We start from the raw sequence: 15,474 nt of genomic DNA, 5'->3' as shown, positions 1-15,474 counted from the left end.
GGAGGAGGCCAAAATTGAAAAAATCTGAAATCGGAGATACTTTGTGGTAGTCCAGCAAAACCACATTAAACCCAGATTTTCCTGGGTTTGGTTTATTGTTCTTCCTTTGGTTAGCAAACTGTCACTTTCTGGTTTGCTACTCAAGAGCTGGCAAGTACTGAGCCTCCTACACTGAGACTTTCAGTGATAAAACCCTGAGCAAAAATACCGTTGGTTTGGTGGGTTTTTATTAACTTGGACTTGTAGCTCGTTGGTGTTGTGCCTGCAGCATTATACTTCATGTATATTCCACAAGAACGTATTTTTATTTTGCCTTACTGGAGATGCTTTTTTTTTTTTTTTTTGGTGATATGTTGTGCGTGAAAACCCCAGTTTGAGTCTTGCACAGGGCTGAGTGTTTTGCTGCTTTTCCCTTCCCGTGGCTGCCTGCACTGTGTCAGCATCGGGCTGTTTCTCCAGCGGGCAGGAGCTGGCCCCTGCGGGATGTGCTCAGTTGTGCCTCGGCTGATCGTTTACATCTCACAGTTAAAGATTTTGGAGCATTCCATGTAACCAAGCATCCTTACCACTTTCAGTATTTACTAGAAATGAAGAGCTTAGTGCTACCTCCAGAGCACATTCTGAAACGAGGGGACAGTGAGGCAGTAGCATACGCTTTTTTCCACCTCCAGCACTGGAAGAGGATAGAAGGGGCTCTAAATCTGCTGCACTGCACATGGGAGGGCAGTGAGTATTTCTCCTTGTTTTAGTTCTTTCTGTAGAGCAGACTAATCTCTCTGCTTTATTCACCTCAGACACGATTGGTTCTCTTTGTGAGAAGCCGGTCACTTGGTTTAGATACAGATCTGATGTCACTCTCTCTCTTTTCAGCATTTAGGATGATCCCGTACCCATTAGAGAAAGGTCATCTTTTCTATCCCTATCCGAGTTGTACAGAAACAGCAGACAGAGAACTGCTGCCAAGTAAGTGGTTTCTAAGCAGTAATGATAATAAAACACAAGCTGAGGACACGTTCAGTTTGTGGTATTCTGTATTTACCTTACTGCGATTTTTTTTTTAGTTTGAGCTTCCTGTGAAGGGGCTTCAGCTCTTTGTTGATGTCCTTCCCAAGCGATCCTGGAGCACTTGGCGTGTGTGTGTGGTAAATGTTAGCTTGACTCTCTAATGACAGAAGTCCTTCAGAGATGAAGTCTGTGTGTGGTACATTCAGATTAGATTTGGCCAACTTCGAGAACAATAAAATGGACCAGTTCTTTAAATGACTCTTAAGGGGATTCATGGCTTTGACCGCTGGGAACGGAGGCGGGGTTCCAGTCCTGCCTTGGGGTGTCTGATCTTGCAGAGAATCCTCAGTTAATCTGTAGCTCACGGAGCACCTATTGCTTTCTGTCCTCGATTCGTTGGTCCGTGTTTGTCAGCTGGGCAGTGTGCTTCCTGGGGCACCTTACCTGTTAGGTATTTCTATGGATTCATACTGACACTTGACCCTGAAAAGTAAATCTCCAGCTGCCCGTTACTGCAAGATTATTTCATGCAACTGTGAGCCTACATGGGATTTTTTAGGTAAGGCAAACAAACCAAATCACTAAGGCCCATGCTCATCATCTTTGGGAAAATAGCATCAATTTAGGTTAGAATTAGACTGTTAATTGTACCTGTTAATAGGATTCCTTTGGGGGTGAACTTCTACATCGTAAAGAAACGCAAGTCCCAGGGGTCTGGAAAGGGCTACTGCAAAAGCACCAGCAGACCCACTGAGACCACAGCTGTGGAAAGGAAAACTACACATACGTGTTTCTATTTAAAAGCCTGAAGTTATATTTAAAATGTGTAATTTAAATTTGCCCCCAGACTGCTTTAAATTACTCATTTCTCACTTATGCAGGATATTGCACAAGGAATTCCTTGGTTAGCGACTAACCCTAAATTGTAGACTTCCCAGCATAATTAAACACCAACACATGCAGATATTTCAACACGATCACTCACGCATTCCTGTTATGTTTTAAATATAAAACTACCCATAAATAAAACAATCTTAACACTTTTATTGCAGTACTTCCTTGAGAAATCTTGACACTTGTTTTAAATTTATCTATTTAGAATAATGTTGGCCAAATCAGTGATTCAATAATCCTGTGTTGGTCTGACTGGTAACAATTCTCAAGTGGCCACGTACATATAGAATTATCTTTACTTGTCCTTATCTATTTCAATCTATTTTGATTTTAATTTCCCAGTGTAGGAAAAACTAGTGGAAAAACTAGTGAAAAAAAGAGTCCTTCCTAATTTTTTTTTTTAACACTTTCCTACCTTATGTTGGATATTGCTCCATGTTTTAAAAATCGGGCAAGCTCCCACCCGGTGGGAGTGTCCCGCTGTTCTCTGGTGGCCGAGTGGTCTCTGGTTGCTGGGGGAAGGGACCGTGGTGCTGTCACGCTGCCTCGTGGCCCGGCGGGGCTGGTTGTGTGTGCGGAAGGTGTGAACTGATAATCTCTGGGATAACACTGAACGTTTCTGGTGGGTGTTAGACGTGGAACTCCGAGCGTTCTACTTAGTTGTGCTCCAAAATCAGACGCTTAAAAGCAAACCAAAAGCCAAGCATTTTGCCGTTAATGCTTTGCAAGAGCATGAGCCACTGCTGCTGGACTGCTCGTACAACGGCAGCTTTCATGTGCCAGCACTCGGAAACCGTAACTGGGAGGGTGAAGTGTCTTTTTCCTCCTCAGTCTTCAGTTTAAAAATGAATACAATTGTATTTTCTTGTTTTACAGAAAGGCTTACTTAAATTTTGAGGCTTTTGTTAGATTTTTAAAAACAGCTTGTGAAGAAGTGTGCAGCCCTTTCATAATTCCTGATGTCTATAGAAACTATTTTTTTTTCTTTATTTAAAACCCCTTTAAAATCATTGGACAAAAGTCAGGGCCGCAGGTATTCAGAGCCAGTAAGTAATTGCAAATTCCCCAAACAGGTCCTGGGCTAGTAACCAGTAGTAGTGTCTTGAGTGCTGAAAGCTCCATATGCCAGCCCTTAGCCTGCCTAATCAGCTTCTTTTGATTTTGTTACCATAGATTGGAAATCGCAAGGAGCTGCTATGTGCAGAATTTATAACCTAGTCCTGGTGCTGTTTTCTTTGAGGTCTGCTCTGTCAGCTGCTCTGAAAAAATTTACTGTAGCCTACCAACCAGAAATCTTTGAAAAGTATTAAGGAGGTACCTTGCATGTATATATAATGTGAGGATTGTTTTGTACTTGCTGAGCTGCTTATAGGACGGGGAGATGTGCTGTTCTCTTTGGGCAGCAGGATTAATGCTTCAGAGGGTTGAAAACACCAGAATTGTTTAAATTGGTCTAGGTAATTTTGACAGCTTGTGAATTTTACGGTTCATCCCTCTGTCCTGTTAAAAGAGTAGGTACCAAAAACTAAACCTGATTAAATGCTTCAAAAGTAAAGCCCATGCAAGTGAAAAAGAAGGCTGGGAAGAGAAAGATGTAATGACTGTTAACAATGAACACAAGCATTTAATGTAGGGGGAAAACTTTTGAGAAGTTTAAGTTCTGAGACCTAACACGTGCTGCACAATAGTCTTGAGTCCACACTTACTCCTTCTGAAAGTGTAGAACTGAGTTACAAGACTGTGTAAATAATTCCTAAAACTGTCCTCGATTACCAAATGTCAATATTCTTAATTTTTTCCTTTCAGCATTTCACGAAGTCTCCGTTTACCCGCAGAAGGAACTTCCCTTTTTCATCCATTTCACAGCAGGCCTCTGCTCCTTTTCAGCAATGCTCGCGCTCCTTACGCACCAGTTCCCTGAGCTGATGGTCATTTTTGCTAAAGCTGTGAGTATCGTCTCTGTCACGGGGCTTGCTGAGGTAACTTGGGGGACCTTGGGGAGTTTTGAGGTCCCTGGTGAAGTAGGCTCTAGTCAGTCTCATGCTCCTGGGCCATGAATTATTTGATCTCCCTTTGTAAGAATCTTAATTAGTGACGCATACTTGTTGAAATTTGGGCAAAATGTCTATTTTGACAAGGTGAACTGTTACTATAACATACCTTGGCTTTAATTTGCACTCTAATGGTGAGAGAGCAGCATTTCAGCACCAGAGAAATTTTGCCACGGGACACTGGTGAGTATGGATTTTGTTCTCATAGAAGTGAAAGACTGCAGTGTGAGAGCCTCAGAAAATAAATTTGTTGGCTGGAGATTTTGAGAAGTGAGCAAAAGACAGGCTGGGCTGCAGGAAAACAGATCTCTTGCTCAGCATTGGAAACTAGTAGCACGATGTGGCTGGAACGGATGAGAGCAGAGGTAAGGTAACTGCTACCTTCCAAGCCAGGTTCAGGAGTTAGTTACCTAGTTGTCACCTACCTTTTGGGAACTAGACTGGTGGTTTTGTATCTCATCTGGTTACAGCTCCTGGATGGGGAATGTGTTCGGTGACCTCAGTTCTGTCATTTGAGCACCCGTTCAGGGATGGAAATTGGTCTTGACAATGGCGACACGTTTCTGATCTCCGCTGCCTTAGATATAGCTAAATGTGTCTGCTGTTACTTGTTCCTGTGGGTGCCTTCTGCGCCCGTCTCCTTCCTCCCTCTCTCTGCCCTGCTCTCTTCAGGGTTTCTTTTCCTTGCTTCTCTGTTAACATTGCTTCTGGCTGCAGCTCGTCCGAAAGCTGGGCTGCCTCGCTTCGGCAGGGGGAGAGACTGCCCAGGCAGCTTCCCCTCGCCACTTCCAGCCTGAGCCGCGCAGTGTGTTTGGCCTTTGCTGAACTGTGGCTCTCGTGCAGAAGAGCAGAGTGGCCAATAAAGAGCCCTGCACTCTCAATGAATCATTTATTCTAACTTTGCTAGTGTAATAGAGGGTGAAAGGCGTCAGGCTTCCTCGCTGTTGTAAGGCAGCAGGTAATGGAGGCCCAGGAGGTAAGCCCTTTTTCTTAAGAATCCATTGTTCCTAAAAGCATTGGCTTTGCTAACAATTCTAGTCCGCAGTGTCCAAGTCATGCAGGTCTGAGAGTGGGGCCTCATTTCCACACAGTTCTGTTGATCTTTTTGTTGGAAAATGTAGTTGGACATGCCAGTGACAAATTTCAGTGCTGCTCATAATTGGCTGGGTTCATAGTAACTAGGGTCTAACTATCTGCTTGATTAATTCTGTAAGGACTGCATTAGCAAAGTTGTATGATTTCCAAAGAGATACAAGGTCAAATGTTATGCTAACAAAGAATTGCTTGGTGAAGTTCTCTCTGCTGGGTTTCTTGAACCAAAAAAAGACTCTGCAAGTCAGTTGGCTTCGCGCACTGGCATTTTGAATGTCAAGTGACGTGTCCAAATGTGGGGAAAAAACTCCCGGGGTTTGGTCATTTGGCAGTGTGTTTATTTCGTTTATTTTCTACAAAAATGGATAGATAGTGTCTGTTCAGCTGAAAGGATGATCAAGAAGCCTGTGTGTTGTCGTGTCATTCCACCAACCGAGTCACAGCGGGGGCAGGCACAGGCAAAGGGGTTCTTGCCCCTTAGTGTGCTAGTTTAATACTGAAATAAAGAGCCCAGTAATTAATTCTCTGTGAACTCCTGGGGCTGACAGCTGAGAAGGGAATGCCATCTTCCAGTATTCTGCTGGTTTAGACAGTTAATGTTAAGTCCCAGTCGTACGCTAATGACTAATATTCTTCTTTAATTATTATTGTACTCTTGATCCCATTCCTGATGTTTTCAGAAGCATTCAGAAAACTTGTAAGAAACAATGATATTCGTTATCAAATTAACACTTCCAATTTTATTCATAGATTGCTTCAGTATTCCAACTTCAGATAATGCTGTGACTGCTGCATCACCCTTTATAAAGCATTATCTCTTGTGTTCTGGTTGAATTTTCATACTGAAAATGGAAGTTTACCTTCTCTTTAATGACACCTGTCTGCACCCAAGAATACTGTAATAAAACAATTATCATTTGCTGTATCTAGTGTTATATCTGCAGGTAATTCCAGTGCTTTAAGCTTTCGAAATGAATTTTTTTTTTTCTTGTGTGTTTCATAATCTCAAGTATTTTTTCATGATACTGTGTTTTAACTTACTAAATACAATAATTGGAGGTAACAAAGTTCTAGACGGTAGATACCTGGAGTGCTTTGGCCTTGGTGAAAAAGTGATACAAAATGTAATTCCAACAAATTGTTGAATTTCCAACAACTCTAGAACGCAGCTTTAGGAATGACGATTGGGAAGGACCGTGTATATGGAATTCTTCCCTACAGGTCTCAAAGCAACTCAAATCTGACTGCTTAGGTTACATTTCAGTTGGTTCTTGATCAAACTGTTGCTCCCAGCAGTTGAATCCCCAGCGACCTGCATGCCTCTAACGGGTTTTGAGAAGTTGAATACCTTTCTATTGACTTGAAAAGTCTGAGTTTACATACTTTCATTTGTTAGTGCTTGAGTTTGTTTCCTCCATAATAAATCACAGGGTAAACCTTGGCAAATTGCTAAAACTATTCCAAGTGGCCAAAAATCACAACAGAGCGTTTGCTGGTTCCAATGTACACAGCTAATCCCCCGTCAGCAGGGCCCGGGGCGCTGGCCCCGGCTGCGGGGGGACGGGGGCGCCCCTGCCTCCGGGCCAGGCGCGGGGGGCTTCCGCTGCCCTGCCCGGGGCCGGGCCTTGTGGGCTAGGACTGGGCCTGGCAGAAGAGCCGAGATTTACAGAGCCACTTAGAGCCATGTGTGGCTCGCTAGGACGTTCAATGTCCCTTGAGGAAGGGGAGGTGTGCTGGGACAGGAGCGGGAGAGCCCCGCGTGACTCGCGGCGCAAGCGCTCTCAGCGGGTCGGAGCTCAGCCTCGCTGCTTGTTTCAGCTAGACTTCTCATCTCCTGGAGAAGCACTCTGCTCTTGATCCTCGGAGACAGCTCTGTTGTCTCAAGTAGTTGCTGTTGAGAATTTTCTCAGTAAGTGACAGAAGGGAGGAGGTAGGCGAAAGGGCTGGCAGCAATCTCTGCAGTTCACTGAGCAAGCCGAAAAATACTCTGTTACGTAAAACAACTTCTGCTGAAACTGCAGACAAAAGGGTCTGAATATTTTTCCGTTCAGTATGAATTCTTATTTTTTAATAATTACCTAGGTGGAGAACTGGGTAGCTATGTATCATCATGCAAAAGTGATGTTGCACACTTCCTCCTGTAATATCTTAAAAGACAGCGAGAAGTCTGCCCTCAAGAGCACTAGAGGTGCAGAGTGACAGCAGGCAACTGTGCTCAGCAGTTCCTGGAAACCACCACCATGCCCACCTTGCAAGGAAATCAGTCCCATTTTTTTAAGTCTGAATTTTAGGCTGCTAGAATAGACCAATATTAGTTAATATTAAGTACTGAAAAAATATTGAAGCAGTGTTCCTGCTGAATCCTTCTGAAAATGACTTCCTTGTTCACGGAGTTGGACAGAATCCTGAGACAGTCCCTGTTCCAAAGTGTTTTGATACTGATCGCTCGATATTTTCACAACAAAGAAAAAAGTTGTGGGACTCAGATTAAAAATTGGCTGATTTTTGATGGCGAGATTGGGGGAAAACATTGCTCACTCCGGTTGTTCTGCCGCTCCCCGTTGGAGGATTCCTTGCCGGTTTGCTGATAGCAGCCATCTAGAGACAGAAAATAGGCCTAAACAGAGCCCCGCCTGGCAAGCCCTGCTTTCTGTGACACGCTGCTTTACTTTCTGAACAAATCCCCCTACCACTTTCCCCAAAGCTCATTAAGTGAGGCTGGAGAATTAACTTTTTAGCCAGCTGCTGAACTTTTCATATTTATAAACACTTGAGTCTTTTGCTTATCTAAGAGAAAATGTGTATAGTTTGGAGATGTGCACTTCTCTGCCGATGATGTGTAATGAGTAGTTCTACACTTGGTAGAAAAAAAAAAAAGCCTGAAGTCTCCTGTCACAGCTGAGTGTCGATGCCAAGGGCAAAGGTTTCTTGCCTTGCTAATCTACATCTTAACTCATGCACTTAATGTGGAGGTGCCACACGCAGGCAGGCAGGGGAGAAGCTGCCTGCGGCGGAGAGCCCCTGCGCTGCTGTGAATGTTGTGTTTTAAAAGCCCTTTTAGTGTAATATTGGAGGTTATGATAGAAGCCAGGAGGGCCAAAGTAAAACCCTCAGAGTAAATGAGTCCTGTCACTCCTGAGCAGAGGCTTTCCACGGGGATAACGGAGCCCCAGCGCAGTCGCTGGGGGAGGCGCAGGGCAGCTGCACCATCCGTTTTAGCACCATCTTTGGGAACTGTTTAGGTGGCACCTAGAACGTGGGTCCTGTCTGGAGGCATGGGCCGGCCTTGGTGGATGGTCTGTTTGGTTTTTGGACGTTGATGAGCTATAAACAATCCTGGCCTGCCGAGGTGCCGCCCCCCTCCCCGCGTGCCGCCGTCCTGACCCCCCCCTCTGCCTTAGGTGCTGCGGGTGCTGTGGCCTGTGAGTGCTCCCAGCGTCCTGGCCTCCAGCTGAGCCGACCCTGCCGGCGGTGAGTGGACAAGGCTGGGGCCGGGGCTTCGGCGGGATTTTTCCTCGTTTGTGTGTCTTGCCTAATATTTAACGTTTGCCACAAACCCGTGTCGTGGCATCAGCGCCACGGGGGCAGTAGCTCTGCTGCCTTGAGGCGGGAGGATACAGGGTTTTTGTTCATGCCTTGAGCCTGTAAAAGGCCGTTGGGTTTGAAACTGAGCTAATTTTTTGTTGCTGTGTTCTGTTTCTTCTAGCGCTTTGGGACTCTTCCTTCACCCTTCAGCTTTATGACGGAAAACACTGAGGTGCCCTGTGCGGTGCCGGGCCTCGGCCGGCCCCGCTCCGACCGGGGCGTGCTGGCGGGATGGTTCCGTTCCCTTGTTCTCCCGAGCCTCGCCCCGCTGGTTCGCTGACCCCCGGGCGTGGGGGGCAAGGAAGAGGGCTGAGCTATCCAAACTGGTATCTTTGACAGGCTTCCACGTTGGTAATGGTGCTTAATGTATGAATTTCTACTTTGGCCTTGGTCGGTAGTCATCTAGGAAAATAGCTTTTGTTGAGCAATACCTTACTGCTCCCTTAATCACTTGTACAACTGGAAGCTAATACTTCCTCTGTAAGAAAGGAGAGGACTGAGCAGATGTTTGGAGTATTGACACTTCCTTCTCAGCTGCAGATGCACCAGATAATTGGCTTAGATTTAATTTTATAAGCCTTTTTCAAAATATTTGTTAACCGCAAAGTATGGTTCTGCTTTCTTTATTAAAAAGTTGCTTCTTAACACATTGAATTTGTTGACTTCTTAAGTGTCTGTTTAATATAGATTACAATGTGCAAACAAAGATTTGTTTCTTCTGCGTCCTACAAGCTTGCACTGCGCAAGGAAATGGTAGTATAAACTCTGTTCTGTATTGCAGCTACTTTAGATGTAATTGTGCATCTTTTGTCTTTCAAACCACTTTGCCTTGAGGAACAGGGTGGTTTCTGAACCTGCAGAAGCCGTTGTGGTGGGAGGTTTTTGGGAGACCTGCACTTTCACGTGTTGGTCCGAAGTACCGTTGTTGTTGACGCCGGGACGTGAGGAGACCTGAGGTGCGGAGCGATCTCCGAGGGAATCGCTGCCTGTGCAGCCCGGCCCCAGGCTCGGTTTGCTGCAGGGCTGTGGCAGCCCGGGGGGTGGAGGTGGTCGCTGCCACCTCCATTCCTGCTCCCCGTTGGAGCAAACGGCCGCGTTTCCACCTTCAGCTCTGCTGCTCAGCACTGGGGAAGCAGAGTCCTGTTAGCCATGGCAGCTGCAAAGTGGAAGTGATGAAAATAGCCTGGGCTTGTGAATGAATGCTAATTCTGAGCACATGACAAGTTGTCCATCATCTTACGGTTTACAGATAAACACATATACCTACCTGTAATAACCAGGGGGATTTTATGTGTTTAATCTTCACTGATCTTTGTGAAGGATGGATGTAAGCTGTGACTTTGACGGCTTCTTTCAAAGGTGGTGTAAATTATTCTGGTTTCTGAATCCTGGCTGGAAGAAGCTTGTAGCCGCCTCTATTCCCTGAAATAATACCTAAATCAATCAATTACAGGTTAATTGGAGTTGACCTATAATCTGTCTTGATGCAGAAGACAGAATGGTTTTTTTTTTCCTTGTTCTTTCCCAAATCCCTCTTTACCTTGTAAACAGAGTACTCCGAAGTGGGCAGCTGCCTGTGCATCTCGTGTAAGTGCAGCTTATTAGTAACCGCCTGAGAGGAGACACACGTGTTTAGGTGGAAATGCCACTGTTCCTCCCCCTGTACACTTCTATCGACTGGGCTTTAATCCAAGTTAAATACTTGAATTCATTGAGGAGTCGAGGGGGGCCCTGCAGACAGGTAGTACCAAATTTTTTTGAGTTGCCGAACTACTAGTAGGTAACTTTCTCAACTTTCCTTCCAGTTGAATGGATGTCACTGGGGCTGTTTCTCTCTGTGGAATCATTGTGGTGATTAATAGGTATGTTGTGTTCGTGTAATTTCGCTTCTTGGGCCGCAGGGGCCCATAAGGTAACCAACCTAATGCTTTTTAAAGTTGAACGTTTTCCAGCGTTTGTGTGGGGTTATAAATGAAGCGCTGCCTCCCATGTATCATCCCAAGAGCTGCTTTCTTTCACTGTCCTCCCCTGACATAACAGTAACAGAAAGGGGATGGGCTTGTGCTGAAAGTATCGCTGGCAGCGGGCTGGGTAATGAAAATCTTCCTGTCTCTAGAAGTGCCAGTAATTCTTGCGGAAGGAGGAGCTCGCTGTCATTTTCTAGCAGGGCTGTTCGTGCTTCGTAGGAACACGCACTTGCCACTTACGAGCAGGGACTTGCCACCTGATCCACACCATGGTGATGCCGTGTCAGTCCACATGCAGTTCAGTGGTGTGCATGCGTGGGTGTATATATGAAAAAACGGCAATTATGGCTCAGGGCAGATAAGCATTGATTGTGGCCATTTCCTTGTAACATGCCCCAGGGTGACGCTACAGCTGTTGGGGTGGCAAAAGCCTTTCCACGAGACTGCCTGCGGTGTTAGACTTCTCAAATTCCCGTTTCAGAGTAGCTGGGGAAAGTCAAGGAACTTGAAAATCAGCGTTTATTTATATGCCTGATGCTAATATGTGTATTTGTCAAATAGGGTAATTATAGTCTCTTTGATTCGTTTAGGCAGGATCTGAGCTTGGGGTGGGTTTGGTCTGTTGGGGTGTTTGTTGTTGCTCCCAGTCTCACCGTGCCACGACAGGTCAGTTTTTGATCAGAATGCCGAGGAGGAGCAATGCTGCGTGTCTTCCTGCCAACCTCTTACCCTTCCAGAAGTAATCTCTGAAAAGCTCAGGAAGGGGAAGGAAAGAGGGAAGTGTTATCACAGAGTGAAGCTCTTGTGAGGCAATTAGGCAACTAAATTCTTCACAGAATCGCAGAACACCAAGTTCAGAAGAGCGACTGCCCCGGCCCCTCGGTAGGAGCAGGCGCGTTCCCTGGTGTTGGTGCTGCTGTGATAATGAAACTCTTAAAGCAGCGGGGAGGCACTTCAGACTGAGAAACAGTTCTGGGTAACAGGGTCTGCTCAAGGCAGCTCTAGTCCGTGTGGGCTTGGAGACCATCAGGATCCCCTCTGGGGAGTGAGCTCTCCCGCGGGCGCTTCCCATGCTGTGAGCCGTCGTTCGTTGACTCGGGGCACAGGCGCCTCCGTACTGGCTTTGGCACGTGCTCGTGCGTGGCAGCGGGGCTGCTCAGGCCATCGGACACCCCGGTCACCGAGGCTGCGCTGGCAGAGGCATGGCAGAGAGGTCGCCTCGGCCCTGGCTCCGCACTGTAGCAGCTCTTGGGCCGGGTTTGTCGTGGGCCCGTTCCCATCCCACATCTCCTCCGGCGCTTGTTTATTCCCCGCTCCTCGTCCTGGAATTGTTGTGAGGGTGCCAAGGCTCGTAGATCCATGACTCTGAGCAAGGCAGGGTTTAAAGGTCGTAGTCAAGACCATTAATAACAAGGTGCAAACGGCTGGTTTATATGTAATGTGAAGCTTTTTACTTATTTCATTTTTGCACTTTGGGGGCTCTGTTTGCTTATGGAGCACTTGGTGTCTGGTACCTATTTAGGCTGAGAGCAGGCAATTGGGTTCCTTCAGGCCTTCAGAGGAATGCAGAAAATTGTTCTCTGGTGTTGTAATTCTGCTGGGATAACTGGAGCTTATTTGTCTCACTGCTTATTAAATGCATACTTGTCTTGAGGTCCTCTTTTTTTTTTTTCTGAGAAACATTGGGTGAATCCCAAGGACCACAAGTGAGAGGAAGATTCCAAGGGGAGGGGGAGAGTGAAGTGCCTGCACCTCTCTCCGTGCTGCATCACCCGGCTCCGGTGCCAGCAGGCTGAAGAGGTTAAACTGGAGAGCAAACTGCCCTAGAGGAGAGGAGACGTACGTACGGCCGGGGCCGGTGCAGACATAAATTAGTTTTGCCCTTCCCCCTGCCCAGAGGTGACGGGCTGAGGGGAGATGCAGCTCCCGCACTACCAGGACACGGGGGCTGTGGTTGGGAGCCGCTGGTGCCCCGTTGCGGAACAGGGCCGGCTGTGGAGGGGGAGCGGGTGTGTGCCAGGGCTGGATCCTTCGCGGAGGACAGTGTTGGTAGCGAGGGCAGAGCGTGGCCAGGGTTCGGACTCTCAGCAGTACTCAGCGTGCCCTGCTTGGCTGTTCCAGAGGACCGGCCGGCTCCTGCCTCCCTCCTCTGCAGTTAGGGCTGCCTGGCTGCACAGGTGACGTGCGGGAGCTGTTCAGGTCTGCTTATGGGTCAGAACCCTCTAAACATCAGGTCACACTGACAGCAGCAATCAGGGGGCTTGTGTGCAGCCTTCTGTGGTCTGAATTCACCCGACTTTTAATACAGGTGGCTAGAGAGGAAAGGCAGCTCCGGTTTCCAGCTCATCTCCTGGTTCCCTCCTCCCTTTCTTGAGCCTCCGAAGCAGGGTGTGCTCTGCCTGCCCCAGCCCTCAGGCTGTAAGAAGACGATGGTGATCGGGGATGCTGCTCATGTACTTGGAATTTTCCTCACTGCCAGCTTCGATTGTTGTACTGGGATTTTTGGTAGGCCTTTCGGTGAGTCTGGTCACTGGGGAAGGCTGGGTGACACACCCACACTTAGCGCACCAGTAAGGGTGCACCCGCAGAGATGAGTGTGTTTCTCCATTGGGGATCTTCTTGCTTTGGTTATTTCTGGCCCCAGGACATTTTCCTTTTACTCTGGATGCGTTGAATTGTGAAATCATACTGTGGCCTCATCAGCTCGGGCCCTTCTCTTAAGAACCTCTTGATTTCTCCTTTGGCTGCAGGTTATCGTCAGTTGTACAGCAGTGTGACACAGTGTGTGACTATTGCATTCTCCTGCATTGACTCACCAGCTGAGATTCCAGAGCCGTAACCCCCTGCTGCGGCGCTGGAGCAGCCCTCCCTGCCTGGGCTGCAGCAATAAGGGACGCGAAAGCTCCCGCACCGCCGCGGCAGGTTACGCAGATGTCAGAATGCCCCAATAAACCCGTCCCCGAGAGCTGGGCCTGGTCCAGCAGGTGACCCCCGGGCCCACGGCAGCAACGGGGGGGTTTAGGCCCGGGGTGTAGCTGAGCAGAGTATTCACTCTGTGTTGCCAGGGCTCAAAAACTTTTCTCAGTCTTTTCGCTGCATCCATGCAGGAGAATGGTGGTGCCACCTGGGCTAAGGCTGCGCTCGCTTGCACGTAGTTTAATAGAGGAAATACCCTGAACTGATGTGGGTCCCGTGTTTCCAGTGCCTCCCTCCTCCTCCTGTGTGTCCTGCCCAGCTTCTTCAGAAAAGGTAATTAACTCAGAAGCTCACTGAGCGATTAACTGTGCTCCTTGTCCTTGAGTTCAGACATGCGTTTGACTGGAGGATAATTAGATGATCTTGCTTGAAAGGCTCCCCTGCATGTTTTGGGCAGGTTACTTTAGAGGGGCTTGTGAGAGGAACTGAGTGTTCCCTGATGAGACTGCAGCCTTCAGAAAGGTTTATAGATGGAAAACATCTGCCTGCTGAGGATGAGTGTGCTGAAGGGGAGCTTCGGTAGGGCTCGTCTGCGGGGAGGGACCAGCCTGACCTTCCTCCAGCCCGCAGCGGGGCATCTTCTTGCACAAGCGCTGGCTGTTAGCTCCAGCTAACCAGCCTATTCCTGACTCCCAGGCATTGGGCTTTTGCTAATTGCTTGGTCGTAAACAAGAAGCAAGTGTAGCCTTGAACAGCCCTTCGCAGAAGAAACTGCTCACCTCTTCTGTGGGGCAGACTCGAGCCCCTCGGGCTGTCTCCACCACTGCTCCTCTAATGCTGGTACCGGCCTCCAAGGGTTTTTCTGCTCTGATTTCCTGCCGGGCTGTGTCAGGGGAAGGGCTGGGCAGGGAGCCCCACCGTGGGGGGACGTGGCAGGGCTGTCCGAAGCTGCCTCCTCTGCTCTGGTTATTCCACAAAGCGCTGAAGGCATCGAGCTTCGGTGTCTCAGTGCTGATACAGGAAGGGGGCAGCCAGTAAACCCAAGACAACGTGTCCTCGGGAGTTTTCTCCTTTGGTTGGCATTGATGCCATTGATTGATGGCAGATGTTGAACGTTGGCGTTCAAGGGGAAGACCTGTTTGGCAGCAGCCATTGATTGAGGTGTCATTCGTTGGGTGGGCCCACAGATCTGCTGGGGAGCAGTGTTTCTGCTGGAAGACACCTCCTGGGGCCCAGTGGAGAGGAAGAAATGTTTATTGACGCTCACCCCGGGTCCCCAGGCACTGGGTCCCTCCCAGCCCAGGGAGCGTGTCCTGCTCTGGGAGGGAGCCTTGGATTGATTGCCCAGGGGGCAGCATTTTTTTAAAGTCTGTCGTAAATTGATGGTAGGTGGAGCAGTAATGAAGATAAATGAGGGAGCTCTTCCCGGTAGATCAGCCGCTGTGCTGACGGATGCTGAGCTACAGGCGGGCTTGAAATGCCTTTGGCCTGGCTCAGGCCTCCCGCTCACCTGCCAGCATTCCTCAGCACAGCCCAGACGGAGCAAATCGGCAGGGAAATTCCCTCCCCTTGAAATTCAGAGGGCTCTGAAGGGGCTGGGCTGAGAGCCAGCAGCCTCCCAGGTAACCACCAGCTTGAGCACAAGCTCTGCAAGAGCAGAGAGGGCGAAAGGCGCTGCTTGGCACGGTGCGAGAGGGAGATGGGCTTAATCCTCTAAGAGATGGGTGAGGCGGCGGGGGGGTGGCGTTCCTGTGACGGTTTAAGAGCTCTGTTGAAACGTCACCTTTTTGCTAGTCCCGGGCTCTGCAGCAGCTCTGCTGAGGGGCCTTTTTCTGCGTGAGCAATCTCGGGGGTCTGGCAGGGAGTAAGGTGCTCTGATCTGGCCCATGGCAGACTCTTTAAATTCTTTGAGCAGTTCCCATCAAAGCAGTTTTCAAAGTGATTTTCTCTCACCCCTTCAGCTA

At 48.2% G+C, this 15,474-nt stretch overlaps 1 protein-coding gene across 3 annotated transcripts in view; it reads left to right on the top strand.

Moving 5' to 3' along the window:
• Positions 1–15,474, top strand: part of ST7L (suppression of tumorigenicity 7 like) — a 30,319-nt gene that overhangs the window by 13,047 nt on the left and 1,798 nt on the right. The window contains exons 12-16 of one of the 3 annotated variants that reach the window (XM_074925549.1): positions 576–726; positions 871–963; positions 3,706–3,845; positions 8,444–8,513; positions 8,749–8,885. In XM_074925549.1, coding sequence (XP_074781650.1) covers positions 576–726; positions 871–963; positions 3,706–3,845; positions 8,444–8,497 — 438 coding nt within the window. In that variant the 3' untranslated portion in view covers positions 8,498–8,513; positions 8,749–8,885. Of the gene's footprint in view, positions 1–575; positions 727–870; positions 964–3,705; positions 3,846–8,443; positions 8,514–8,748; positions 9,282–15,474 lie in introns of those variants that run through there. The other 2 variants (XM_074925550.1, XM_074925551.1) reach the window with 2 other exon arrangements.

This window comes from Athene noctua, chromosome 23, assembly GCF_965140245.1.
Source record: "Athene noctua chromosome 23, bAthNoc1.hap1.1, whole genome shotgun sequence".
Taxonomy (NCBI): domain Eukaryota; kingdom Metazoa; phylum Chordata; class Aves; order Strigiformes; family Strigidae; genus Athene; species Athene noctua.
Note: the sequence above shows the minus strand (reverse complement) of the source record. Positions and strands in the feature narration are given on the sequence as shown.